The sequence below is a fragment of the Pongo pygmaeus genome, chromosome 15 (genome assembly GCF_028885625.2).
Source record: "Pongo pygmaeus isolate AG05252 chromosome 15, NHGRI_mPonPyg2-v2.0_pri, whole genome shotgun sequence".
Lineage (NCBI taxonomy): Eukaryota > Metazoa > Chordata > Mammalia > Primates > Hominidae > Pongo > Pongo pygmaeus.
This window is the reverse complement of record NC_072388.2, coordinates 95,367,343-95,395,120: the sequence shown is the minus strand read 5'-3', so window position 1 is coordinate 95,395,120 and position 27,778 is coordinate 95,367,343. Positions and strand designations below refer to the sequence as shown.

At 36.0% G+C, this 27,778-nt stretch overlaps 1 protein-coding gene and 1 pseudogene across 6 annotated transcripts in view; both read left to right on the top strand.

Annotated features, from left to right (window-relative positions):
* Positions 1-27,778, top strand: part of ATG2B (autophagy related 2B) — an 80,515-nt gene that overhangs the window by 32,081 nt on the left and 20,656 nt on the right. For all 6 annotated transcript variants that reach the window (XM_054447949.2, XM_063652051.1, XM_063652054.1 and 3 more), the window contains 21 exons: positions 1,519-1,669; positions 2,387-2,479; positions 2,619-2,807; positions 5,217-5,490; positions 7,138-7,240; positions 8,397-8,592; positions 8,892-9,034; positions 13,278-13,435; positions 13,814-13,986; positions 14,448-14,598; positions 15,634-15,833; positions 15,983-16,063; positions 17,755-17,861; positions 18,033-18,125; positions 19,033-19,103; positions 19,575-19,651; positions 19,905-20,075; positions 21,582-21,723; positions 24,246-24,448; positions 25,322-25,548; positions 26,540-26,648. In XM_054447949.2, coding sequence (XP_054303924.1) covers positions 1,519-1,669; positions 2,387-2,479; positions 2,619-2,807; positions 5,217-5,490; positions 7,138-7,240; positions 8,397-8,592; positions 8,892-9,034; positions 13,278-13,435; positions 13,814-13,986; positions 14,448-14,598; positions 15,634-15,833; positions 15,983-16,063; positions 17,755-17,861; positions 18,033-18,125; positions 19,033-19,103; positions 19,575-19,651; positions 19,905-20,075; positions 21,582-21,723; positions 24,246-24,448; positions 25,322-25,548; positions 26,540-26,648 — 3,112 coding nt within the window. The remainder of the gene's footprint in view (positions 1-1,518; positions 1,670-2,386; positions 2,480-2,618; positions 2,808-5,216; positions 5,491-7,137; positions 7,241-8,396; positions 8,593-8,891; positions 9,035-13,277; positions 13,436-13,813; positions 13,987-14,447; positions 14,599-15,633; positions 15,834-15,982; positions 16,064-17,754; positions 17,862-18,032; positions 18,126-19,032; positions 19,104-19,574; positions 19,652-19,904; positions 20,076-21,581; positions 21,724-24,245; positions 24,449-25,321; positions 25,549-26,539; positions 26,649-27,778) is intronic.
* On the top strand, positions 7,349-7,436 carry LOC129013472 (small nucleolar RNA U13; annotated as a pseudogene).

Here is a 27,778-nt window from a genome sequence, read left to right as displayed (position 1 = left end):
AGATAATAGGAGTTTTCGAAGTGATCTCTTTAGTCCCCTGCCCAGCTCTTGTCAAGTTTCTTTAACCACATTTTGCCTTCATCCCTATTGACACCATTGCAATCATGAAAACAGTTCTTATTGTCACTGGCATTAGCAGAGATGACAGTGGTGATGAAAAATAAAATACTACTATTGGAACTGATCCATATGCCACTGGCCATGGGGTGGGAAAACATTACCAAGGCTGATCCTGAAACTTGGATGCTACGTTTCAACTTCTGCTTAAGAAAAATCAAAGCTATCCAAATAGCCAGTGAGTGATCCTTTCATGGGTTGAGACTTAATAGATGAGGAGATAATTGAATTTGTAATATAGTTGGTTTTTTTGTTTTGTTTTGTTTTTTCTTTTGAGACAGAGTTTCACTCCATCGCCCAGGCTGGAGTACAGTGGTGCCATCTTGGCTCACTGCAACCTCTGCCTCTCAGGTTCAAGCTATTCTGCAGCCTCAGCCTCCTGAGTAGCTGGGATTACAGGCATGTGCCACCATGCCCGGCTAGTTTTTGTATCTTTAGTAGAGATGGGGTTTCACCCTGTTGGCCAGGCTGGTCTCGAACTCCTGCCCTCAAGTGATCCACCTGCCTCGGCCTGCTAAAGTGCTGGGATTACAGGCATGAGCCACCACACCCAGCCTTTAGTATTGTTAACATGCAAACTCTGTTTTACAATTTTAATGTGAAAGTGATCTATAAATTGTTGAATGACATCTTATACGGTGGTTTAAACATATCATATATTAGTATTTTTAGAAAATACTTTGGGCTTTTATTTAATCTTTTTAACTTTTTTAAAGTATGAAAATTGATATGAAAAGTAGTTTTACACCTAATACAAGAAAAACTCTACAGGTTAGGATTATAGTATTTATAATCAAACTGTAAAAACATTTTGTTTTCTTCCACCCCCCTTTTTTTTTCTTGTATTTTTAAGAGAGACGGGGTTTCACCATACTGGCCAGGCTGGTCTCGAACTCCTGACCTCAGGTGATCCGCCCACCTTGTCCTCCTCAAGTGCTGGGATTACAGGCATGAGCCACTGTGCCTGGACTTTTTTTTCCCCCCATTTTTGACAAAGTTTCAAATATCTGCCAGTAGGAAAATAGAACAAAAGCGACAGAAAGTAGAGGTAGACCTCATTTGGGCCTCACCGACTAAAGTTTTTGAAATATTGCATAATGTTTTTAGATAATTTTAAGAGACTATTTCGTATATTTTACAGATCTGAAAGATTTTACCTGTGCAATGTAAATTTTTAAATGTGGAAGAGGAAGGGCAGTGTTGGGAAATTAATAGATCCTGGAAAATTTCCCATCAACAGAACTGATTTTTTATCTTAAGGAAAGGGAAATTTGAAGCAATCTTTCTGGTTAATTTCCTTAGGAGTATTAATTATTGATAACAACTTGAACTTGTCAGACTAGGTGGATAATTGTTATATGTCAACACTAATAATCTTAAATGGTGCATTTTTTATAATAGATTTATAGGTACTGGCATTAAAGTATCCTATGAACAAAGACAAAGATCAGCTTCCCGATATTTTAGTACTGATATGTCCATTGGGCAAATGGAATTTTTGGAGTGCCTATTTCCAACTGATTTTCATTCTGTTCCTCCTCACTATACAGAGGTAAATGTTGAATACTTTTTCTTTAAGATTATTTTTAAAATCTACCTTGCTTTTTAATGATTGTATGAGGCAATGATTTTCTTTAAAAATGTATAGAAAGTCATAGGAGGAATATTGTCATTTTCTTTTTGCATTTGTGTTCTGTAGAAACATTTTTAAGAATGTCACTCAACATCGTTATAAGGATCTGTTAGAATTTTAAATTAGAGTTGACTTGTTTAGGAGTGACAGGTGGGTTATGAGAGAAATGACTTCATTTCACTCATGTTCAAAGCACTCTTCATTTCAGAAGAATTTGATCATTGAACAAATAATGATTGAATGCCTGCTGTGTGCTAAGCCCTGTTCAAGACAAGTTAAATGTCTTGTGTTCATTTACCATTTTTCTGATATTTTTCCTAATGTAAAAGTGTGACCTAAAGAAACTTTAGAAAACTGTCAAAGTTACATTCATTGCTGTTACTTTGACCCTTTATACTGTTTTATTTCAAAAACATTTTCTTGGAAATGAATTTATTTGAATCCTCGCTTACATTTTACAGATGAGATATCACATGAGTTAACTAACTTGTCTAAGGTTCACATTGCTAGTAAGTGACAAAAATGAAACTTAAAACCAGATTTCTGACTTCAGAAAGCCTTTCTCATTATTATATGGGCACCTCTGTAAATTCTTGTGATTAATACATTTAATTTATCTTCATCTTTACTTTTAAGCTTTTAACATTCCATTCCAAAGAAGAAACTGGTTCCCATTCCCCTGTGTGTCTTCAGCTTCATTATAAGCATTCTGAGAATAGAGGGCCCCAGGTAAGAGATCTTTTTCTATAATTGCCACCTGTAAATTTTCATCTGATATATATTTTGTCACAATTATAAGGTTTTAACCCAATTGTATAGTAGTTTTTAGTGATTGTATTAATGCCTTTTCTTTTTTTTTTTTTTAAAGGGTAATCAAGCAAGACTTAGTTCAGTTCCTCAGAAGGCAGAATTGCAAATTAAATTAAATCCAGTGTGTTGTGAGCTGGATATCAGTATTGTAGACAGGTTAAATTCCTTGCTTCAACCACAGAAACTTGCCACAGTAGAGATGATGGCATCCCACATGTATACTTCATATAATAAACATATTAGTCTGGTAAGTATTCAAAAGCTGCAAATACTAATCATAATTATGGTTAGCTAATACGGTTATTGAGATAATTTCTGAACTTAAGTATTTTTAATAGATTAAACAGTATATATTATTAAAACGGCATTATTTGTAATAATAAAAAAAGGAGACATCTTTTATGTCTTGATAGTAGACTAGTGAAATAAGTTTTGAGACACACTGAATGAAATGTTATGTGGTCATTTAAAATGATGGTTATGGCCAGGTATGGTGGTTCACACCTGTAATCCCAACACTTTAGAAGGCTGAGGTGGGAGGATCACTTGAGGCCAGTTCGAGACCAGCCTGGCCAACATGGCGAAACACTGTCTCTATTAAAAATACAAAAATTAGCTGGGCATGGTGGCACACACCTGTAATCTCAGCTACTGAGGAGGCTGAGGCATGAGAATAGCTTGAACCCAGGAGGCGGAGGTTGCAGTGAGATTGCATCACTGCACTTGAGCCTGGGTGACAGCGTGAGACTGTCTCAAGAAAAAGAAAAAGAAAATGATGGTTATGAAGATGGTATAACAACATGAAGAAGGCTCATCAAGGATTAAATGAAAAAGTAGAATATATTGCTTTACATAAACTTGTCACACCTGTGTAAATAAAATTGATGTATAGAAAAAGAATGGCTAGAAATATGCCAGTCAGTAGCATTGTTTATATTACAGTAGAATTAGGTTTCCTTTACTTTTCATGTCTATCAGAATTTTTATAAGCTGTGATTATAACATCTTTATAAAATGTTATCTATTTATACATTTGATAAATTACTTGAACTACCTAAAACATGAAGCCCAAACAATATGGGATATACTTTTGAAAATAATCTGTTGAACATCATATTATATCACTTTTACTTGGATCTGGTGCCTGGTGTCTTTTCTAAGCAAATTAAATCAGTCAGGTTTGCAAGAAGCCTGTTAGGAATTTTGGGGCCAGAGGACCAGGATCAGATGGAGACAACCTTAGTTAAAAACAAAAGGAAAAAGATATTTTATTTTTCTACTTCTTTGCTTTTCTCTTAGTATTGAGTATTCACATCAAATTAGCATTATTTATTATTATTATTATTATTGAGACAAACATCTGTTGCCCAGACTGCAGTGCTGTGGTACGGTATCAGCTCACTTCAGTCTTGACCCCCTTGGCTTAAGCGATCCTTCTACCTCAGCCCCCCATATAGTTGGGGCTACATGCAAGTGCCACCACACCCGGTTAAGTTTTTGTATTTTGTGTCCCTGTGTTTCCCAGGCTGGGCATTCTTTATTTGTTATTGTTATCAATTGCTAGTTATTTTAGTTTCTGTGGGGTAGTCTGTATATTAGCTGTTAACTATATATGCAGTCGGATGATGGTTTAATCTGTTGGGTTATTTTTGCCTGGGAGTGGTGGTTAATATTAGCAAATCAAATGGGGAGAGTTAGAATAGATTTGTTAAAAATCCAAGTCTGGATGGGTTTGGTGGCTTGCACCCATAGTCCCAGCAACTCAGGGGGCTGAAGCAGGAGGATTGCTTGAGCCCAAGAGTTTGAGACCAGTCTGGGTGATACAGCAAGACCTGTTTCGAAAAAAACAAACACAAAATTTGTAAGTCTAGCATATGAAGGGAGTTTTCTAACATGGAGGTTAGAAATTGATTGAAGAAACTGAGGAGTGTCACAACGTAGAGTGGAGCTTTTTTAGTTTCAATATATTTTAGAGAAAAAATAGAAATAGATTTCTATTTGAATGGGATGTTCTTTGACCCTTTTATTGTAAGATGGCTTTGGGTAAATGGTGCATATGTCTTGGTCTCATAGAACCATTTGATGAGATCATACCCTTGGATTGGATAGGAGCTCAGGGTGCGTCATTTAGTGAATATTTATTTAGAACCTGTGATGTGCCAGCCTCTGGGTTTTATCTTAGAAGTACAAAGTTGAGTCACCGATTGTATCTGGCATAATTCATCTGATTTCACATTGAGTCTTTAAAGTCATATATTGGTAGAAAAGTCTTTCAAACTGAATGTTGGACACTATAGTGATTTTTAACGGTATTGAATTTGTTGGTAGGCTAATTTACACTGTATTCTTTATAAATTTATAGTAAGATAAATATTAATCTATAGTGCCTTTGTCTTCACTTTGGCTCAGTTTTTAATTTTTTATTTCAGAGTTTAACTTTTGCCAATAGTTTTCACTTTTGCTAATAGTTGTTGCATTATAAATTTTTTTTACACTAAATTAATATGGTAGTGGTTAATTTGAATTGACTTTTAATGCATTATACCAAATGGGGAGATAGTGATTATACATATTGTATTGTTGAATACTGTGTAATTTATGTTCATTTACTTTAATATTCTGGCATATTTTTGATGTTTTGTGTTTTGTGTTTTAGCACAAGGCTTTCACTGAAGTGTTTCTAGATGATTCACATAGTCCTGCAAATTGTCGGATATCGGTACAAGTTGCCACACCAGCATTAAACCTTTCTGTTCGCTTCCCAATACCTGATCTTCGATCCGATCAAGAAAGAGGACCATGGTTTAAGAAGTCACTTCAGAAGGAGATCCTTTATTTAGCCTTCGCAGATCTAGAATTTAAGACTGAATTTATAGGAGGATCAACCCCAGAACAAATTGAATTGGAACTTACCTTTAGAGAACTAATTGGTAAGATTGAATGTGCCTGTAAAAGAACCATACTAGATAACAAACAACTGCTACTGAAACTTACATCACAAAAGTATCTGACAGCCCTGCAATATAGTAAAATTAAAGAACATTATGTTAAAATCAACAGCAACAGTGTCTTTCTAGTATTGTATGCAAATATGTGATATAGGTAATTTTTTAAAAACTAAGGATGATGATTCATTCACTTTGTTAAAATTCCTGTTTACTGCAGGAGAGTGTAGTACTTTAGCCTAGATTTTTATTATCACCTCTCGTTTATTTATTGTAGGACTGATAATAGAACTTAAGTGCCACTGTATGTTAGACATTATGCTAAGCACTTGATACACATTGTCTTGTTTTTTTAGTCATCATAATCACCATATGTTTATTTTTCCAATTATTTTTATAATTTAATAGATGAGACAATCTGTGGACCTAGAAGGAAGTATCTACCAAGATCATGTTGTAGTCAATGACAGAATCAAGATTTGAACCCAAGTCTGACAGTGGAGCTTGAGCTTTCAACCATTATACTAACTAATCGCTAGTGACTTTTATTTGTAAAACTTGTTTTGATTTTTTCTGCATTACTTTGTTTTTGTCAGTTAATGAAGCAAATTTATAAAAACTTTAAAGTGAACCAAGTTTATGAAGACCTGGAAAACCTTTTATCCTGTGGTTCCCAGACCACCTGCCTCTGCCACAACACCCTCGCTCCGCAACCACACTCCCACCCCTCATGAGAATAGTTTGCAAAATTTCCCCTTCTCTTCTGTCTCGGTTTTACATATCTTAAGAGGTATTTAAAATTAACTTTTGTCAATTATGACTTCATGAAAGGGCCTTCAGGTGTTGTGAGATCATCCCTTATCTCCAGTGGTGAGAAACTCATTATTCTGGAGGAAAGCCGTTTTTCATTTGTAAAATGGATTGAAAAAACACGTATAGAATTTTTGTTGTTGTTGTTGTTCTTGTTTTTCAGACAGAGTCTTGCTTTGTTGCCCAGGCTGGAGTGCGGTGGCATGATCTTGGCTCACTGCAATCTTCATCTCCTGGGTTCAAGCGATTCTCGTGCCTCAGTTGGATGCCACCACACTCAGCTAATTTTTGTATTTCTTAGTAGAGACGGGGTTTCTCCATGTTGGACAGGCTGGTCTCTTAACTCCTGACCTCAGGTAATCCGCCTGCCTCAGCCTCCCAAATGCTGGGATTACAGGTGTGAGTCACTGCGCCCAGCCCGTGTAGAATTATTTTGAACAGAGGTATTTCTTACAGTGTTTGGTACAAAATACATGTTTAAGAAATATAGTTATTTTTCTAGTGGTAGCTTATATAGACTTTATGAAATAATCACTAATAGCACTTAGTAAGTGGTAAGTGCTTGTTGTATTTACTATGTCATTATGTACTTTATGCAGTGTACCTTGGTACTTAAGAATTTGAGTTTGAACACAAAACAGAATCTTTAATTTATTGGCTCATTCTGTCTACCACATGTGCACATAAAACCAGAACAATTGAAAAATGCTGTAGAACTTAAGGTTGCATTATGTTCCTGATTGAGAGGATCTTTGCTCCTCCATCTCTTCTTTTAGTACTTGAGAAGAAGCACATTTCAGTAAATCAGTCCTTTTTTTTTAGGATCGTTCCAGGAAGAGAAAGGAAATCCATCTATTAAGTTTTTCCATGTGTCTAGTGGAGTAGATGGAGATACAACATCGTCAGATGACTTTGACTGGCCACGGTGAGTAAGCAAATGCATAGGTTTAATAGGATTTTCCTTTTAAAAATAAAATATTCTTTTAAACCAACATTTTGGCTATTAAATATAAGCTAAACATGTCCATCCTTGATTCTTTTGTGTTCATAAGCGTGATGATTGGGTGTTCACATGAGACGTGTCACCCTCAAACCTTGTTGTGCTATTTTTCTGCCTGCCTTGCTTTACTCCTCCTCTCCACTGTCTATTATACCGATTAGATTCTTAGGACAGATGTTGCTCATACACACCTGGTAATAAGCATGAGTTTAGAGCACAAGTTTCATAAGAATTGGATCTACTTCAGTTAAGTAATTCAGAAGCACGATTTACATTAGGATATGTATCAATTAGGAAAAAAGCCTGTGATCATTTACGAACCAAATAACACCACTACCTAGGGAATAAGAGTTGCAGTTGCAGCACAGCTATTCTCTTTGAAGGTTCCATGCCTCCTTATAACAATGGGTGGATATGGTAATCAAAGGAGAATGAAAAGTCTGTGCTAGAGATGTTCTGTAGAAGCTTAGGAAAGGAAAGGGATTACTCTGGAGTAAAAAGCTCATTAGTTTTTGTAGTCATAGGCTGCATTAACTCAGTGATCTTTAGGTTTTGTGGTTACAAAACAGAAACAGCACCAGCCTTTTATTATTGAAATTACTAGATGAAAAGATAACTTTGTTGTTAGAGTTTTGAAACTGTTTCCTAATCAGCTTCTCCCTTTTCCCTTTGAACAACTGATATAATATGAGGTTGATATAACATGAGGTTTCTTAGGTAGACAAGTATTTTGTTATAGCAGAACAGACTGTGTGTGAGAGGATTTGGTTTAGTGATAACTAGAATCCTTAGGTAAAGTTTGCTGACTTTTAATGAAATTTAAAAATAACCTTTTTGCCCCCTTCAGTTAGCCAAGTATAAAATGTTTATGTCTTTCTGTTACCTACTTGTTTCAGTTCCACACTTTTAAGTTTACAACATGGTCATAAGTGGGTTACCTTAGACATAATTAGACTTTGTAGAGAAGTTTAATTCTATCATTAAGATTTAACCAGTGGTGTGTGTATTAATTTGCACAAAAGTTAAAGTTTTGCTGTTTACACTTAGATATTGGTCTTTTTAAAATTGTCTTTGCTATCAGAATTGTTCTGAAAATAAATCCACCAGCCATGCATTCCATTTTGGAGAGAATTGCAGCTGAAGAAGAAGAGGAGAATGATGGTCACTACCAGGAGGAAGAGGAAGGAGGTGCTCATTCCTTGAAAGATGTTTGTGATCTAAGAAGACCAGCCCCATCTCCTTTTTCTTCTCGTAGAGTAATGTTTGAAAATGAACAGGTAAAAGTGTGAGCAAGCTACAAAGGAATAATACTATTATTCTCTGTCATAGAGCAATGCTTTTAATTTTTTATTTTTAAGAAAATGCTTTGTGTACTGTTTTTGTTAGCTCTTAAACTTCAAAATTGAATAATACCTATTTTTTCTTGGTGTATATTTTCTCTAGTTAAATGTTTCACGCTTATTTATTTCTCACATACCAAGTCCTATGGATAGGCTAAGAAGATGCTACTACTATTTTAAACATAAAATGGTTATTGGATGCCTTTTTTTTTTTGCACTAAACTATTATGTTTTAGATGGTGATGCCAGGAGACCCTGTAGAAATGACAGAATTTCAGGATAAAGCAATCAGCAATTCTCACTATGTGCTGGAACTTACGTTACGAAACATTTATGTAACACTACCTAATAAGAGCTTTTATGAGAGGCTTTATAATAGGTGAGTTTATACACATTTAGTTCAATCTTTGGAATCAGACTTTCTAATTGCCTCCCTGATTTTCCTCTTCCCCCTTTCCTTTCCCTGCCTGAATATTATGTGCCATCTCTGTGTACTTTGTGTGGTGTTGGTGGTGACTATTGCCGTTATGATGTGCTATTGTCATAGCAGAGTTTCCTAACTAGCGTGGTGCTGGGTGTGTGAGATATTTATTTCCTCAGCCCTGAGGTTGGCTGATTGCCCTCTGTCAGCTTCCTGCAGGTTACCGATCGAATACGATTTTTTTCTTTACGTGCGGTGACGTGAAGAGTTAAGAGATGCTAATACAGGTAGCCAATGCTGGAGTAGAATCAGAACCCCAGTCATTGCACAAGAAGCATCTTTTCTTCAGCATTCAAAAAGATATCTTGTTGGAATTCAAAATTCTGTGAACGTGTACAAAATTTAAATTTATTATATTTAGATACCCCTCAATATTTATGCCAGCCAGGTATTTTGATACAAATGGAATTCTAGGTCATAGACTCTGAAGGCCTTGAGCAGTTTAGCCTCTGTAAGACTCAGCATCCTCATCTGTAAAATGGAGATGATCCTGGCTCCCACCTATAAGGGTTGTTTGGAGGATTAAATGATATAACACTTGGAAAATTCTGAGAATAGTGTATGGCATATCGTAAGAACTTAGTGGTTGTCTGTTGTAATTCCCACCCACTGAAGGGATTTCTCCGTAGCATACCTGAAAGATTGTCGTGTGGGTTTCTAGAAAAAGAAGTCCTTAGTGTTTGTCATCACAAGCTTCCTACATGTAGACAAGTTATTCTAGTTTCCATTAATCTTCAGAAACTTCAGACTGTTGTTTCTGCTGTAGGTTTACTTGGTATCAGATACCACTTGGTATTTATTCCTTAAATGTTAGTAATAAACCCTGGGTTTTCTCACTGGGTGCTATTGACTTTTGCTCTTAGAATCAGAAAATTAAGTTCCAGGATTCTTCTAGGGTTCACATTACTTCAGTGGTCTTGAAAATGAGATTCAGAGAACAGTCCACTCTGGTATAGGAAGAAAATGTTACCACTTATGTTTAACTTTAACAATAATCTTTTAAAACTTATATTTTTATATTTGTTTTATAATATACATTATAAATAGCACCTAATTTATATTAAATTCACATTAGAGAGGTTTCAAATTGTTTTCAAATGTTGGGGTTTGTTTATATATGATCTGCAGTTTCAAAATGACTGATCTCTAGGCCCCTCCTTTCATTTCATAGTTCAGGGATGTCTGCAAAGAGCTGATGTATGTGCAAGGCTGAGATTGAGGGAAATGAAATGACTCTTTCAGGGCCTAGCCCAGAGATCAAAAAGACCTGACCTATTTTTTTCCTCATTCTGCATTGACTGAGCAGATTGCTTTTGATTAAATCAGGGCATCAAGAACAGTAATACATACCTTAAACATTCACTTTATAAATGTATATTTATTTACCACTTCATTTCTAAATACAGGACAAGGCCTTTTCTTTGAATATGAGCCACTGATTGGAATTCTATGTTCTTTTTTTTCCCCCTTTTCTTTTTTTTAATCCTGCATGTGGCATCTGACTATTTTGTCTTTTTTTTGCGTAAAGTGTACCCAGAAGGCATTGTCTACCGTTTTTAGTTCCAGTTTCTTTAAAGTGGAGTGAAAAAAATTTTTTCAGAGATATGTAAGAGGAGAATCTTTGTAGGTTTTTAAGATTTTTTTTTTACCCCAGTCTGTATTAATGAAAACAGCACAGTTTTTATTTAAACTGTACTTAAAAGTAACAAATACAAGCAGATTTGAAGCCAGACACAGTTGGTCTTTGGCGAGTATATGAAATATATAACTCCACTGATAGGAACGGTTCTCAGCTCTGCTAGAGAGATGTCCACCAGCAGCAGGCAGTTAGCATATTGGGGGCTTCCGTTGTTGTGGCACTTGGGGGTAATTGGGTAGCTGACTGCTTAAGTCAGGGAGTATGTATTAGAACGTGTATTAGAGTATGTATCTGTTAATCTGGGTAGCTGGTTTAATGGATTGCTTAAGAGAGTTTCTATTCTATTAAATACCTTCCACTAACCACTTTTTGGTCTCTCAGGCCCCTAGAATTGCATAAATACTGAAGCGCTCCCTCACTCTCTGGGATCATATAAATCTCATATCTAACTTCCTCAGGGTTTGCATCCTTTTCCTTTGCCCCTTATCTGGCTTTGTATTTTCAAATTAATACTGTTTAAATAATTTTCAAACATTCTCAGAGAAGATTTGCTTTATAGTACAAAGAACTCCCCGTGCCCTAACCATCTGAGAGTAAGTTGCTGACCTGAGTCCCTTCAATGTTTAGTACTTGAATGCGTATTTCCCACATACAAGGACATTCTACGTTAACTGGTAATTCAGCTCGCAGAAGCAGGAAGCTAAACTGGATACATACTACCATATAATCCTCATACCCCATTCAAGTTTTACTTAATATGTCAATACTATCCTTTTATTTATTTATTTTTTTCTGAGCAGGAGTTATAACCAACTCTGCCTTTATATATTTAAAATGTTGGTTTACTCCTTTAGTACCTTGGTCAACAGGCTGTTTTTAGCAATGTGGTTTTAGGTACAGGAGAATTTTTTCGGTGTCAAAAATTATTTAAAATAGAATATAAAAAAGAATTCTAATTGCTTTCATTAAATATGTACTGAGCATCTATTTTGTTTCAGCCTCATAGACACAGAGTCATGGTGATACGTCCTTATGTATCTTAATCATTGTTTTCTTTCTTGATATTTCTTGATATTACAAGCACCATCCAATATTTGATAGTACTAATGGTATCAGGACTGTGTTTAGACCAAAATATAAATAAGGAGAACATAATAGGTGGGTGGATTATAATCTCCTGAGAGTCGCAATTCTCAGTCCTGGTGTACACCTTCTAGGACTTCAGAAGCTCAGGAATTGTCCCAGCAGTGGCTTCTCACAGAAGGGGGCAGGGCTGCCTCACCACGTGGCACCTTGACTGGTATTCACACCAGGCTTTACGATGAGTCAGGGTTTTGGCAGCACTTCCATGTGAGTCATGCACTGTCCTCACCAACTGTCCATGCCTGTTATGTGACAGCCACTGTGCTAGGCACATGTAGAGATGATCGACACAAGTCCCTCTCTTGGGCGGCTTGCACTCTAAAAAGGGGAAACGAGGAAATTCAGCAGGGTGCTGTAGGTGCTGTGATTTAAGTGGGTCTGTGTGAAGCATATGCTGTGGGTCCAGATCTTACAATGGGCTTACTAGAAGACATGGTGAAGTTTGAGTTTTCTTGAAAGCTTCGAGGATGGATGAGGGGAGGAGGCTAGGACAGAGGGGCATCTGAGCAGTGACAGGTAGTTCTTTGAAAAAGTAGGATGTGGTGACAGCCTAGGTATGACATATGCCTTCCCATTGGTTGCCAGTATTGATTGGGCTAGTCTCGCTAGTTATAAGGGTTTTTCTCTCCTTATTTTTTGCTCCATATGCATTCTTTATCTCATGAAGTCTTCCCGGTGAAGCTGTGCTTTCTGTTGTTGATGAGAGAAAAATCAGGTATTTCTAGGGAAAGAACTGAATTGGTCCCACAGATAAATACTTGCCTTAAAAAAAGAACTGAATTGGGAGCTGGATGTAATCTACATAATCTGGACTTTCATCCCCATTTTTCCACTAATTAGCCATGTGACTTTGGGAAGGTCACATAACCTTTATGAGACAGTTTCTTCAAGTGTAAAGTGAGAATAGTGATTCTGCCCTGGACACCCCACAGGACTGAGGGAGGGTCAGTGAGATGATGTTTACAAAGTGCTCTCATATAGGTGAGCTGTCCTCCTTTTCTGTTCTTTGTGGGTTTTTATTTTTCATGAGCTTCTGTCTCTAAGGTATATTTTGAAATATAATATGCATTTGTAATTTGATGTATATAACACAGGTAAAATTAGGCAAGTATCTATTTAGGTATCTAATTGTGCAGATTCTTTTGTCACTGCCCTGCATTATAGCCATATCAGTTATTTTTTCATTGAAAGAACGCAGTTGTTATTTTTGTTGTTTTTCCAAATTCTTGTAGGATCTAATTTCCATTTTGCCGTTTAAAAATTATTGTTCATATGATCTTTTAAAAGGATTTTTTTTTTAAGTTTGCCTTCTGTTGAACTAGGAGTTAAGTACTTATTTTTCAACTTTTGTCTTTATAGGATCTTTAATGACTTGCTACTGTGGGAACCAACAGCTCCTTCACCAGTGGAGACATTCGAGAATATTTCCTATGGCATTGGGCTTTCAGTAGCCAGTCAGCTCATTAATACTTTCAACAAAGATAGTTTTAGTGCATTTAAATCTGCAGTTCACTATGGTAATATATTTTTAATTTGTTTTGATTTAAAATGCCTAGTTTATCAATTAACAAAGTACTAACCTTTGAATTGTGGATTTAAAAATCTTTATGTTTCATTGTAACTATTTTGCAATTTCTTTTAGTAATTAATAAGAATATTTCCTCATTTCTATCTGTATATTGAGAATATCATTATCACTTAAATATGTTCTCTTTAGAATGATAGTGTGCACATTGTTTGAAGTTCAAGGCTAAAGAGAAAAACAATATATATTTCTATGTTCACACCATAGTCTTTGTAAAACTAAGCAGGTTATATGAAATATTTTCGTGATCATTTTTACGTTGCTGTTTTAATATTCTATCAGAATGTAATTGTATGTTTATTTCTCATAGATGAGGAAAGTGGATCTGAGGAGGAAACTTTGCAGTATTTTTCCACTGTTGATCCCAACTATCGTTCTCGCAGGAAAAAAAAATTAGACTCTCAGAACAAGAACTCTCAGAGTTTTCTCTCAGTTCTTCTGAATATTAATCATGGATTAATAGCAGTGTTCACAGATGTGAAGGTGAGGTTTACAAATCCGAAGTGTTTTTTCAAATGTATCTTATTTTAAATAAATCTGCTAGGATATATATCTAGTGATTGAAGTATTTGATATTTTGAGGTTGTTTCAGGGACTGATGAAGACCAGTGTTCTGGGGCAGACCATGATGATAGCAACTTTGGGGATTTAGCTTTCGTTGCAGATCAAACTTTGTGTGGCTCTGCCTTTGGAAAACAGATGCTAATTCTGCTTCTGGGGTGACAACAAAGTACAGAGATTCATCTGATAGCGGAGGTTCCACATAGCATTTAAGTTATCCAGTTTTATTTTATACCATGATATTGAATAGTTCAAGGATTAGACTGCTTTGCTGCGGTATGGGAGATTTTCCTAAGCTGAATCAGCAAAGAGCATCTCAAGGAACATGCTTACTTTTCTGCATTTAAGTAATAACTTCTGTATTTTTCTGATCTTTTTACTAGCAAGATAATGGAGATCTGTTGGAAAACAAGCATGGTGAATTCTGGTTAGAGTTCAATAGTGGTTCGTTATTTTGCGTGACAAAATATGAAGGTTTTGATGACAAGCACTACGTTTGCCTTCATTCTAGCAGTTTCAGTCTGTACCATAAAGGTAGGACAAACATGTGTCTTGGTTTCTTCTCTTTAGACATGTTTAAATTTCTTGTTTAACAAAGAATATTGAGAACAGAACTTTGGTATTAGAAATTATTTTCTGTGGAGGGTTCTCATTCTGCTGTCAAAGTAATATTTACAAATTAGAAGTCAACTTCAGGTTCTTTTTTTGCAATAGCTTTGTTGAGGTATAATTCACACACCATACTCATTTAAAGTGTACCTTTCAGTGGTTTTTAGTATTTCACAGGAGTTGTGCAACCGTCACCAGAGTCAATTTTAAAACATGTTTATTAACCCATGAAGAAATTTCATACACTTTAGTGATACCTTTGACCCCTTCCGCTCTCTCCTTCCCGTAAACACACTAACCTACACTCTGTTTCTATGGATTTGCATATTCAGAAGTTTCTTATAAATGGAATCATACAATATTTGGCCTTTTCGACTGGTTTCTTACATTTGACACGCTTTCAAGATTCATCCAAGTTGTATCTGTACTTTATTCCTTTTTATTGCCAAATAATATTCCACTGTAAAGATAGATCACATCTTATGTATCCATTCATCAGTCGATGGGACTTTATGTTCTTTATTCTCCCTTTATTGCCAAATAATATTCCACTGTAAAGATAGATCACATCTTATGTATCCATTCATCAGTCGATGGGACTTTATGTTCTTTATTCTCCTTTAAGGAATATTTCCTTTTGGTTCCAGATATAGAACTTACCATTTTTTGAGCAGTTACCTGAGTTTACCTTGTTTCATAGACGTGAGATGTTTGTGATAGTTTTCTATTTAATTTTCCTAGCATTTCAGAATCTTTTGTTTCTTTAAGCTGTGCACTGTCAGTCATACTAACATTAGCAAAGAGGAGTGGATTATTAATGCCATGCTGGTTTTTGTCATCATGCCTCCTTAAGTTATATTCAGTGGAAGTACATGGATTTTTGTTTTGAGTCATGTAAGTTGATTAGCTAATTTCAAGTAATCATTTTGTTACTATTTTTACCTCAATGTGGATCTCTAGGCATAGTGGATGGAGTGATTCCCCCGACAGAAACACGACTTCCCAGCTCAACCCGCCCACACTGGTTGGAACCTACTATTTATTCCTCTGAAGAAGATGGCCTCAGTAAAACTTCTTCAGATGGAGTTGGAGGAGACAGTTTGAATATGCTGTCTGTTGCCGTTAAAATATTGTCTGATAAATCAGAGTCCAATACAAAGGTTTGTGTTTTGTACTTTTATGCCACTGTTGATTTGATTCTAGCTAAAAATAATTAAATAAAAGGCAGCATATTTATTTTCTTGGAAAAACTTTTGAGTTATAGGATTACATAGGTGGTAAATGTCATTCTTTGTCTTGTTCTGTATAGGAATTTCTCATTGCCATAGGACTGAAAGGAGCCACTCTCCAGCATAGAATGCTTCCTTCTGGGCTTAGCTGGCATGAGCAGGTAAGAGAGCTGTTATGTATGTGTTAATTTATTTAAAAATTTGTGTTGACATCTAATACACATACTGAAAAGTTTGTAAGTCATAAATGTTCAGCTCAGTGAATTATCATTAAGTGAATACTACTGTGTCACCACCGTTTAGATTAAGAAATATAACAGTATTGGCCGGGCACGGTGGCTTGTGCCTGTAATCCCAGCACTTTGAGAGGCTGAGTCAGGTGGATCACCTGAGGTCAGGAATTCGAGACCAGCTTGGTCAACCCCGTCTCTACTAAAAATACAAAAATTAGCTGGGCGTAGTGGAATGCACCTGTAATCCCAGCTACTCGGGAGGCTGAGGCAGGAGAATTGCTTGAACCAGGGAGGCAGAGATTGCAGTGAGCTGAGATTATGCCACTGCACTCCAGTCTGGCGACAAGAGTGAAGCTCTGTCTCAAAAAACAAAACAAAACAGTATTATCACCTCAGAATGTAATTGGTTTTTTACCTTAAAGTGTGGTCCTCAAAACCTCTCAATGACAGAGTTATCTTATATGTCATTAAAGGAAGGGAAGGGACTCTGTATCCCAGGACTTGTAGAATGCCTGGCGTAGAGGAGCAGGTGAATGGTGTGTTGAATTGCTTTTATAATCAGAAGTTCTTTAAGTGCAATATTTCCATATAATTCCCTAGGCCAATAATATGATGTTGCTTTAAAGCATTTTATCAGGATTTCTCTCATTAATTTCCAGTTCAACAACTTTTTATGGTAATAAAATAAAATTGGTTATTTTTCAGAGGAGACTTTGAGTAAGAAGTTAGCTTTTCCTTACGTGAGAATGAAAACTAGTGCATTATGATTGCTTCTCATGTTTCTTGTAAAGGAGAACTTCTTAATTGTGCTGGGAAAATAATACATTATTTAAAAACTTGAATGTTTTCAAAATTCTTTTCTCATGAAAGCATTTAGGAAACATGAGGATATCTGTCTGACTTTCTATCTGGTAGGAGTAGAGAAGTGGTTAGGGTGAATAACCAGCTGGAAGGGAGACATTTAGCAGAACCTCCTTATTTGTTTGGATTAGAAATATGAAAAGAATAGATGTTGGTGAGAGGGACTGGTTTTTAGACTGAGCTAGGTATAAATTAAGGAAAAAGAGCTTCTTTCAACAATGACTTATATGAAAAACCAATCGCCCCCACACACAATGAGTTATATAGGAAACCAGATTGATAGTTTTAAGCAGTCTTTAGCAAAATTTATTTTTTCCGAGAATTGTTCCAAGCTAAAAAATATGAAATTATATTATGCATACATTGTTATTAATTTCATAAGGTATGATTTTCTAAGATTTCTGTAACATTGGAGTTGTTGGATAGGCTTCATTTCAAATTCTAATTTTGCAAATACTTTTAAAAAATTTATTTTTATTGTATATAAGGTGAATAACATGTTTTGATATGCATAGTAAAATGCTTATTATAGTCAAACAAATGAACACATCCATCAGTATCCATTACCTTCTTTTCTGATGCAAGTACTTTTTGAAACTAGTTCCTTCAAAATGATGATTTTTTTCCTTTTACCATTATGATTTTCCAATTAAATGATTTTTTCTGTGAGATATTCTGGTTTACATTGGTATTAAGGATATTATATGAAACCTTTTTTTTCTTCTAAAGCAGGGCGTTTTAATTTTTTGTGATTATAGATTTTATACTTCTTGAATATTGCTGATGAACCTGTTTTGGGATATAATCCTCCAACTTCATTTACAACTTTTCATGTTCATCTTTGGAGCTGTGCACTTGATTATAGGTAAGTTCACAAATGGAACAAAATAAAGTTTTATTTAAAATACTACTAAATTTTGAAAAAAATACATAATTCAGTAGAGTTAAGGTTCAAATTGTTGTTGTTGTTGTTGTTTTTAATAGAGTTTCTGGAGCCGTATCAAATTGATGTTCTTTTGTTTCTCTTTGGCATTAGACCCCTTTATTTGCCAATCCGATCTCTTCTTACTGTGGAAACATTCAGTGTTTCCAGTAGCGTTGCATTGGATAAATCTTCCTCTACTCTCAGGTACCTGTGTAAACTTCATTGTATACTAAATAAAGCTGTTCAAAACATACCAGTTGATATTTACCTAAACCATTTTTTTAAAGTCTCAATTTTTTGTTAAACGTTCTTTTACTAATAGTTATAACCTTTTACCCAAATTACCCAATTTTTCTCAGGTGACATGTTTCATCTACCCATTTATTATTGCATTTCATTTTTAGGGAAGAAATTAATTCTGGAGATTCTTTAAAAAGTTTGCATTTTAAAACGTATGGTAAACTTCCCATAGTACCTGATACACTTTATAATTTTTATTTAATTTTTTTATTTTTTAGAGACAGGGTCTTGCTCTGTGTGGCCCAGGCTGGAATGCAGTGGCATGATCACAGCTTATTACAGCTTTCAACTCCTGAGCTCAAGTGATCTTCTGCCTTCACCCTACTGAGTAGCTAGGACTATAGACGTGTGCCACTATCCCTGGCTGATTAAAAAAAAAAATTTTGTTTTTGTAGAGAAGGGGTCTTGCTATGTTGCCCAGGCTAGCTGAGAACTCCTGGCCTCAGGTGGTCCTCCTGCCTTGTCCTCCCAAACAGCTGGGATTACAGGTGTGAGCCACTACATCTGGCCCACTCTGTCTTTATACTATAGTTTAAACCTTGTGAATTTGGGCATCTCTTTAAAAACTGCCAAAAATTTAGAATTAATTTGAGTAGATGATTTAATCTAATTCTTTACACCATTTAAATATTCCTAGCATTCATAAACAGTTTTTAAAAAATGTTAGATGACAGTTATAATTTAGAAACTGCTTATGATTTCAACGATGTTCATACCAGAAAGAATGATGCAATTTAAGCATATAGTGGTTATGGGGTATGATACTCAAAGCTTAGTTTTTCAGATGTTGGTTTTGTCTTTCTTGCCTCAGAATAATCTTGGATGAAGCTGCTTTACATCTATCTGACAAATGCAATACTGTCACTATAAATCTGAATAGAGGTAAGAGTTAAAAAACAAATGGAGTAGATGAATTCTGCTTTATTTTTGTGTGTGAATAATTTTAAAGCATTTTACTCTGGGATAATGCTAGTGAACTAAGAATCTTATTAAAGATCCTTAAAGATTAAAGGGTCTTTAAGTATATAGTGATCATGTGGTATATATTCACAGCTTCGTTTTTCAGATACTGGTTTTTCAGTTTGAAATTGTAATGTTCTTATAATGCTAGTTAAGTACATCAAATTACTATATATACTACAAGTTTTTATTTAAGATAATTTTTGTTTCTAACAAAAAATAAAGTGAATTTTAGGACTTCTGTGGAATGAAACTATATTTTCATTGCATTATAATTATTTGTAGTGCTCTCTGCAATGAATTTTAAAGGAATGCTAGTTGTATTTGGTGTTGGTTGGATACACATTTTTGAAAGCTGTACTCAAGAGATTTTCTTAATTTTAAAAATTTTAGATTATGTTCGTGTGATGGATATGGGGCTTTTGGAGTTAACCATAACTGCAGTGAAGTCTGATTCTGATGGAGAGCAAGTAAGTTATTAAAATAAATGAAAATTTTAAGTTCTATTTTTTAAGAGATAAAAAAATTGAGTTTAACATTTTTCCGTGTACCTAATTTTGGTCAGAAATAGAGTAAATATATTAAAAATGGGTTTATTTAAATACTTTTTTTATGTAGCGAGACAGATTATCATATATCTTATTTAATGTAAATCTATGCAAAAAAAGAAACTTTTGTCTCATTTGGAAAACATTTTCATCCCTTTTTCTGTGTCTTGTCCAGACTGAGCCCCGCTTTGAGTTACACTGTTCCAGCGATGTTGTCCATATCAGAACGTGCTCAGACTCTTGTGCTGCGTTAATGAATCTCATTCAGTACATTGCAAGCTATGGTGACTTGCAGACACCTAACAAGGCAGATATGAAGCCTGGAGCCTTTCAAAGAAGGTCTAAGGTACAGTCAGCAATGTGATTCCTCCAGTCCTTGCCATGTCGTGACATGTTTACATTATTGAGGTCTTCATGACAGTCATAAGGTAGAAAAGAAACTTTGAAAGTCATTCATCTGTTCTTTACCTTCAGAATAATGGGGTCTGAAAGGGTGATTTCATGGGCCTTTTTGGAAAACCATTCTGCTGTTTTGATATTCTTTGTTTCCGTTAATCTTCCTAATAAATATCATACTTTTTTTTTTTCTAGACTTGTTATTTTCATCTGTCCTAAGGGAAGAAAGAAAACATTTATCATGCAAAAGCTTGTTCTATGCAAGTTGTATGTAAAAATGCTATGAAAAGATAGATGGCAGGTGTTAGTATTGTTACCAGAAGACTTACTTATATCATCATATTTTCCCTATTTCTTATCTCTAAGACAATCCAGTTTTCAATGTACTTTCTCATATATGACTTCCATTTCCTTTCATGATGACCTGGTGAGATAGAGAGGTTAAAAATTAGTGAGACCCAGAGAATTTAGATGATTGCCCTAAAGAGTAGCAGAAATAGCAACAAACCCAGATATTTTGGTGTCCAGTTCAATGTACTTTTCTGCCACGTGTCACCTTTCTAACTTCTCTTATGTCCAGATTGAAGAATGTCCCGTTTGTTTAGCATTTTTTCTTTTTAAGTGTTATTCTTTGTGGTCTCTCTTATGAACAGAAATCTCAGTCCCTTTAGGTTCTAGAGCCTCTGTTATGTACTCTAGTAAAGGCCTGACTGGCATTGTGCTTGTTATCTTTTGTTCAGGATTATTTTACACTTTATTTGTGTTACATTCTGTTTGTGACTCCTTTTCCTGCTGTATTCTCACGATAAGGTGACTTATGACACCCGCCCTACTGTTTATTCCCTTTTAAAAAACATTCTTCTTATTTTAAATTATCCCTTTCAGCTTGGAACTTGTTGTTTTAGAGTCATGCTCACATATAAAAAGCACGATCTGGGTTTAATGAATCTACAGTTCACCAACCAAAATGGTTAAGTATTTGGTGCTGGAACTGAACTCTGAATCACCGTTTAGTAGATTTCCCCTGCTGTGTGTGCCCCCTACTGTTGTTAGGTGTCCAAGAAATGAGGCTTCATCCTACAGGAGCTTTATGTCAAAGGGATGAAAGTCATTGCAACCATCAGAGTTGAGATCAAACTTATTTAGTTATCCCCTCTTTCCCAGCTTTACTGCAGTTTGTTCAACTTCCCTGTTTTCAAATGTGTTGCCTCTTCAAGATCCCAGTTCACTGTGCTTGCTTTGAGGTGATGACACATTTATTGCTCTTTGCCAGTATTTGTTAGGGTGATAATACTAAAAACTTGAAATATAACAGCTGCTGGGCATAGAAAAATGAGTAGGTTTCTATTTCTGATGTTTTTGTACAGTGTAATGTATTTCTGGGATAAGATAAATGTAAGTAGTTTGGTTCTTAAGAGCATTTTCAGTTATTTTTAATTAGGTTTTTTGGCTATAGGTAGATTCCAGTGGTCGATCATCCTCACGTGGTCCAGTACTTCCTGAAGCAGATCAACAAATGTTACGAGATCTGATGAGTGATGCTATGGAGGAGATCGACATGCAACAAGCCACCTCGTCAGTAAAACCACAGGCTAATGGTAAGACCAGGACTCTTCTCAGGGAGCACTGCTGTTAATGTTGGGGCTTACATTATTTGTGTTCTCATAAATTTAATAAGTCACTTATTAAAGACGCATATGAGTTTTTATGGATATCTGTTAATCATTCAGCTTGTGTCTACTCAGTGTCTAGTAAATAGGTAACTCTGGCCAGGATGGTGTTGGGAATACAGAGTGAGTAGAAGGCAGTGCTTATGTTTTCTGGTAGCTTGTAGCCTAGTAAAACAAGTGGGCACAAGACTGGTGCCAGTACTTAGACTGATTGATAAATGATGTAAGAAAACACTTCAAATGTGGCATATCCTTTACTGTGTGGAAAGGATTGGGATAATTTTATTAGACTTTAGTAAAGTAAGATGGCTTGGCTTTTTAAAAGTGGATGGGATTTAGGTATGTAAAGAAGGAGGAGAAGGTAATCTTGGCAAGGGCATTAACATCAACAGAGCACAGACAAAGGCATGCGTGAGCCTCAGTTATTTAGCCATGACATTCAGGCTCTTACTAAAACAAAAGTTCTCTTATTGAAAAGAATTAGATAATAAAGTTGGATAAGCAAAGAGGGACCCAGGTGATTCGAGATCCTTGAAAGCCAAAGGGAAGCAGGTAAACATTTTAAAGCCTCTATTTCAACAGTATTTTTTTCAAATTGAATGGTCATAGCTGTAGCTATATATTGGGAAATCTTAATTAAAAATTATTTCATGGTGTTGTAAAAGTCTAGTGTGAACTGTTGCTTTCTTACTAATTTAGGATAAATTAGAACTAAGGAAGCAAACTGGGGCTTTTAGTGTTCTATGTACTACATTATTTGTAATAAATATTAGCAGCTAGGCTGGGCACAGTGGCTCATGCCTGTAATCCTAGCACTTTGGGAGGCTGAGGCAGGTGGATCACTTGAACTCGGGAGTTTGAGACCAGCCAGGGCAACATGGTGAAACCCCATCTCTCCAATTAAAAAAAAAAAAAAGCTAGATGTGGGATGTGTTGGCAGGCGCCTATAGTCCCAGATACTTGGGAGGCTTAGGTGGGGTGGGAGGATCACCTGAGCCCAGGAGACGGAGGTTGCAGTGAGTGAAGATTGTGCCACTGCACTCCAGCCTGGGTAATAGAGCGAGATTCTGTCTCAAAAAATAAATATTTGTGTGTGTGTGTGTGTGTGTGTGTGTGTATATATATAAAAATAAATATATTTATTTATAAATAAATATATTTATATATAAATAAATATATTTATATATATTTTATATTTGTGTGTGTGGATGTGTATATATATATATATATGCAGCTACCTTAATTACATGGGAAAGAATATTTAGTGATTATTTACTAGATGGCTTCAATATACAAGATTCTTTACTAGGCCCTGGGTACCTGTAAGGATGAGAGTAATTCTGAGGTACTGCTGTAGAAGAATTTAAAATCTAATCTGTGAGTCTCTTAAAGCCAGTATGTCTCTTGATTCAGCTTAGTGTTCTCAGCCTCATCACAGTGTTTGGTTTTAATGAATGAATGGGGAAAGAATGAGTGACTCTTAATATGTAATATAAACATATTAAAATATATGTTGACATGCAGATTTTGGTGCACATATAATCTTTTGCGATAGCTACCTAAGATTAGGTATCCAGTTTGGGTATCCCAGGCCCCAGGAAGAGGTCTTCTTTTCATACTTGAATCGCTGCCTCCTCTGCCACCTAATGCTTGCTCAACAGCTATTCTTCCCTCTCCTTCCCCTTCCCTCCCCCTACATTTAGGCTCTGCTAAATGTAACCAGTTTCCCTTCGCATTGTAATATTGTCCAAGAAGTTTCTTCCAGAGCTCCGCCTATAGGACAGAATTGTCAAAGGTGAAATCCTGGCTAAAGCAAAACTCCAGTCAACACTAACCAGCAACTGCTGAGCTTCCCCAACGCCAACTAACTGGGAGGAAACTGTCTTTATGACATTGCCATTTCAAATTTATCATTTGTCTTTTTATTAGTTTTTTTTTTTTTTTTTTTTTTTTTTTGACAGGGTCTTGGTCTGTCACCCAGGCTAGAGTGCAGTGGTGTGATGTCAGCTCACTGCAACCTCCACCTCCCGGCTTCAAACAATTCTCCTACCTCGGCCTCCCAGGTAGCTGGGACTGCAGGTGTGTGTCACCATGCCCAGCTGATTTTTGTAGTTTTAATAGAGACAGGGTTTCATCATGTTGGCCAGGCTGGTCTGTAATTCCTGACCTCAGGTGATCCACCCATCTCGGCCTTCTAAAGTGCTGGGATTACAGGCGTGAGCCACCATGCCTGGCCTATTAGTGGTTTTTGATGTATTTCTGACTCTTGCTGAGGTGTTTTGGTGCATGTTACTTAAGCTCTCTTTAAGCCTCAGATTCATAGACTTATTTTAGGAAATAAGTGAGATATTGCAGGTAAAAGCACACAACATATATCTGACACATGGTTAAAATGCTTGTTCTTGTTGATATTTCAAAGTGTGCCAAAATGTTGTAATCTTTTTATCTAGGTGTTTTGGATGAAAAATCTCAAATTCAGGAGCCATGTTGTTCAGACCTCTTCCTGTTTCCTGATGAGAGTGGGAATGTATCCCAGGAGCCCGGCCCCACTTATGCCTCATTCTCTCACCATTTCATCAGTGATGCAATGACAGGTGTGCCCACTGAGAATGATGACTTTTGCATTCTTTTTGCACCAAAAGCAGCCATGCAGGTAATAAATTAATAACATTATTGAAGCCTTGAATGGTGTTACAAATTGAATTGACCAAAGGGTGCCTGGAGAAAATTCTGTTGATTTTGTAAATTCCTTATAGTTCAGAATTACTTTGTTTTTTTTTTTAAATATACTATTTCTGTGACACATCCCCTAAAGACTCAGAGAAGAATGCCATTTGCAAAATTTCCAACATAGATTATTGAACTCCAGATTTTTTATGTAGTAAGATGACTCTTCAAGGATCGTGAAATTAAATGGCAGAAGGATCTGCTGGACAGAATTGCTAGTCCAAGAATTGGGAAAGATAAGATGTAGTTTGTGTGAAGGCTGATGTTTGGGGTGTGTTTGTGTGTATGTACAGATATAGGTTGTGTGTGTGTATTTGGAAACTTTCCAGGAATTGTCTAGTAGGTGACTGTATTCGTTTACAAAGTTCTGAGAACCTTCTGGTTAAATTTTTAAAAATCCAAACAATCAAACTCAGGATAAACCTATTATTAAAAACATGGTAATATCATCCATATGTTGAAATTTGTTAACTTTTGGTTTGCAGTATTGACTTTAAACAAAAAAAATATACCCACACACTAAATTATTGCTTTTTTATTATCAAACAAGTAGTGAAAGCCGAATTGTAAACCATAAAAAATCCTTATGGAGTGGTTTACGTAGAACAAAGAGAGTTTATTTTATGGTTAATAAAGCAGAATATCTTTGTGATGACTAATGTCAGTAACCATCACCTTATTTTATATACTGGAATTATTAACAAGAATGTAGAAGCAAGAATGCCCCTTGAGATGTGCAGCATAATCAGTTGTTTCTAAGTAGAAAAGAGAGTATGTGTTATCTGTTTGTTTATTTTAGGAGAAGGAAGAAGAACCAGTTATAAAAATCATGGTTGATGACGCAATTGTGATAAGAGACAATTATTTCAGTCTGCCTGTTAAGAAGACCGATACGAGCAAAGCCCCCTTACACTTTCCCATTCCTGTGATCCGCTATGTGGTGAAGGAGGTCTCTCTTGTCTGGCATCTTTATGGAGGAAAGGATTTTGGAACAGTCCCTCCCACTTCTCCAGCTAAAAGTTATATGTAAGTTAATTTCTATATAAGTTTATTTGGGAGGCCAATATATTCTTTTCTTAGAAAAACAGAATTTTCCATTTCCCCTTTAGAGAGAAAAAAGAAAAATAGAATTTATCATTTTAAGAATTATTAATAAAGTAGTATTAAAAACTGTCATTTCAATGTCACTCTTATAGTTTTCCAATTGTGAACTTATTTGTATTATTCGTATTTTTACTAAAATGTTGACTGTCATCATTTTCATTCAGCAGAAATTTTCAGGTATCTACCATGTACCTATTTTACAAAAATGAGTGGGTCCTGTGAGTCATGTGAGTGACAGAGGGCAGTGAAATGCAGGAAGTGTGTCAGGAGGTGGGGTTGGGCATGCCCTGTCCCCAGCATCCAGCAGGGCACGGAGCAGAGAGCCAGTGGTCATTGAGCGCCTGTGAGACAAGTGCAGTGTGCCGGTCGCTGGGAGAGAATCAGGTGGACAGAATCCTTGTAGGGGGCAGACTTCCTTATTGAGGTGGGGCATGGCATATGGAGGCTGCGTGGAGCAGTAACATTTGACACTATAGTTCAGCAACTTTTTCTACTTAAAAGTGACTTTAAAACACATCCAACTTTACTATAATTATTTCGTGTATTAGTTGGGATAGTTCCTAGGACTTGTGTTCTGACTATAAAGGGTTTCCAAAGTAACAAGAAGCTTATAAGGAGGTCTCATTTCTAAGTGTATCCTGTGATATGGATCCCAGCATCATAATTAGCTTTTCCTGTAGTTTTGAATATTTAGCAAGCAGATGATTACTCTAATGGCAATAATAAAATGCGTGTTTCAGTGTCTACAGAGTAAAGAAGATACGGTTTTGGTTTCTAGTAATTTGTGGCAGCGTTCTGATAGCTTTGTACTCTTACTTTGTCTTTCATCTTATCATTTTACTTAATGTCATTAATTGACTTACTTTGAATATTCCTTTAACAAAAGGGTTTTTTTTTTTTTGCTCATTTTTAGTAGTCCCCACAGTTCGCCTTCTCACACACCCACAAGACATGGACGTAATACAGTATGTGGGGGAAAAGGAAGGAACCATGACTTTTTAATGGAAATACAGCTAAGCAAGGTAAGATGGCATTTGAAAGGAAAAATCCACTTAAGTAGGATATTGGGCGGGGGGGTTCTTTTGTTATCCCCCACCACGTAGTCTTGAGCCTTAAGTCCCAACCCTTTGGATTGGAAAAGTGCAAGGATCTTGTATAAAACTCTTACCTCTTTTTCATTCTCAAATATTCTAAGAAGACTGAGGTGTTTTTCTTTTATTTTTGTTTGTCTGGGCTACCGCTAGAGCGGTGGTTCTCAGAGTTGAGCAAGCCCAGAATCCCCTGGAGGGCTTATTAAAACACAGGTTTCTGGGCTCCACCCCAGAGTTTCTGATTCAGGAAGTCTGAGGTAGGGTCAGACTGAGGAGATGCCGCCCTAGAGCGTCTGTCTGGGAAAGCCTGTGTTTGGACAGTGCATCTGGCAGGTCCTTTGTGAATGACTAGAGACCAGTAGGGCCAGACTACTGATGGCATCACACGCATTTAATTCTACCAGCTTGTCTGAGATTGTACCAAGTGTCATATTTTAGGATAGTTAGCATAGCAATATTGTAGTGATGACAGTTCCATGTATTTAATCCTATCTGTGCCTCCTTTTGGAACTTGAACCCTGCTTCTGCTGATTCATTTTAAAGCAATTGCATAGGTATGCAAGATAATAATTTTATGTCTTATTCCTATTGAGAATTTTCCTTGGAAATAAGGGATTTTACCAAGGTCAAATAGAAATATTAGTCAAGCTTCTCTGTGTATGGTAGGGTCCACATAGTCCCGCTTATCCACAGGCATACATGGTAATAGCCTCAGTGGATGCCTGAAACTGCAGATAGTACTGAACTTTATGTATCCTGTGTTTTTCCTATACATACATACCTATGATAAAGTTTAATTTCTAAGTTAGGCATAGTAAGAGATTAACAACAATAATGAATAATAAAATAGAACAATTCTAACACTATACTACAATAAAAGTTATATGAAAGGTATTTCTCTTGGTTTCAAAATACTGAAATATTTTTGGACCTCAGTTGACCATGGGCAACTGAAACTGTGGAAAGCAAAACCTTGGACAAGCAGGGAGCACTGTAGATTAATAAATGAGTGAACAAGTGAAGGAATGTCATGTTGAGTTTTTTGAAGGTGGAATTGTAAG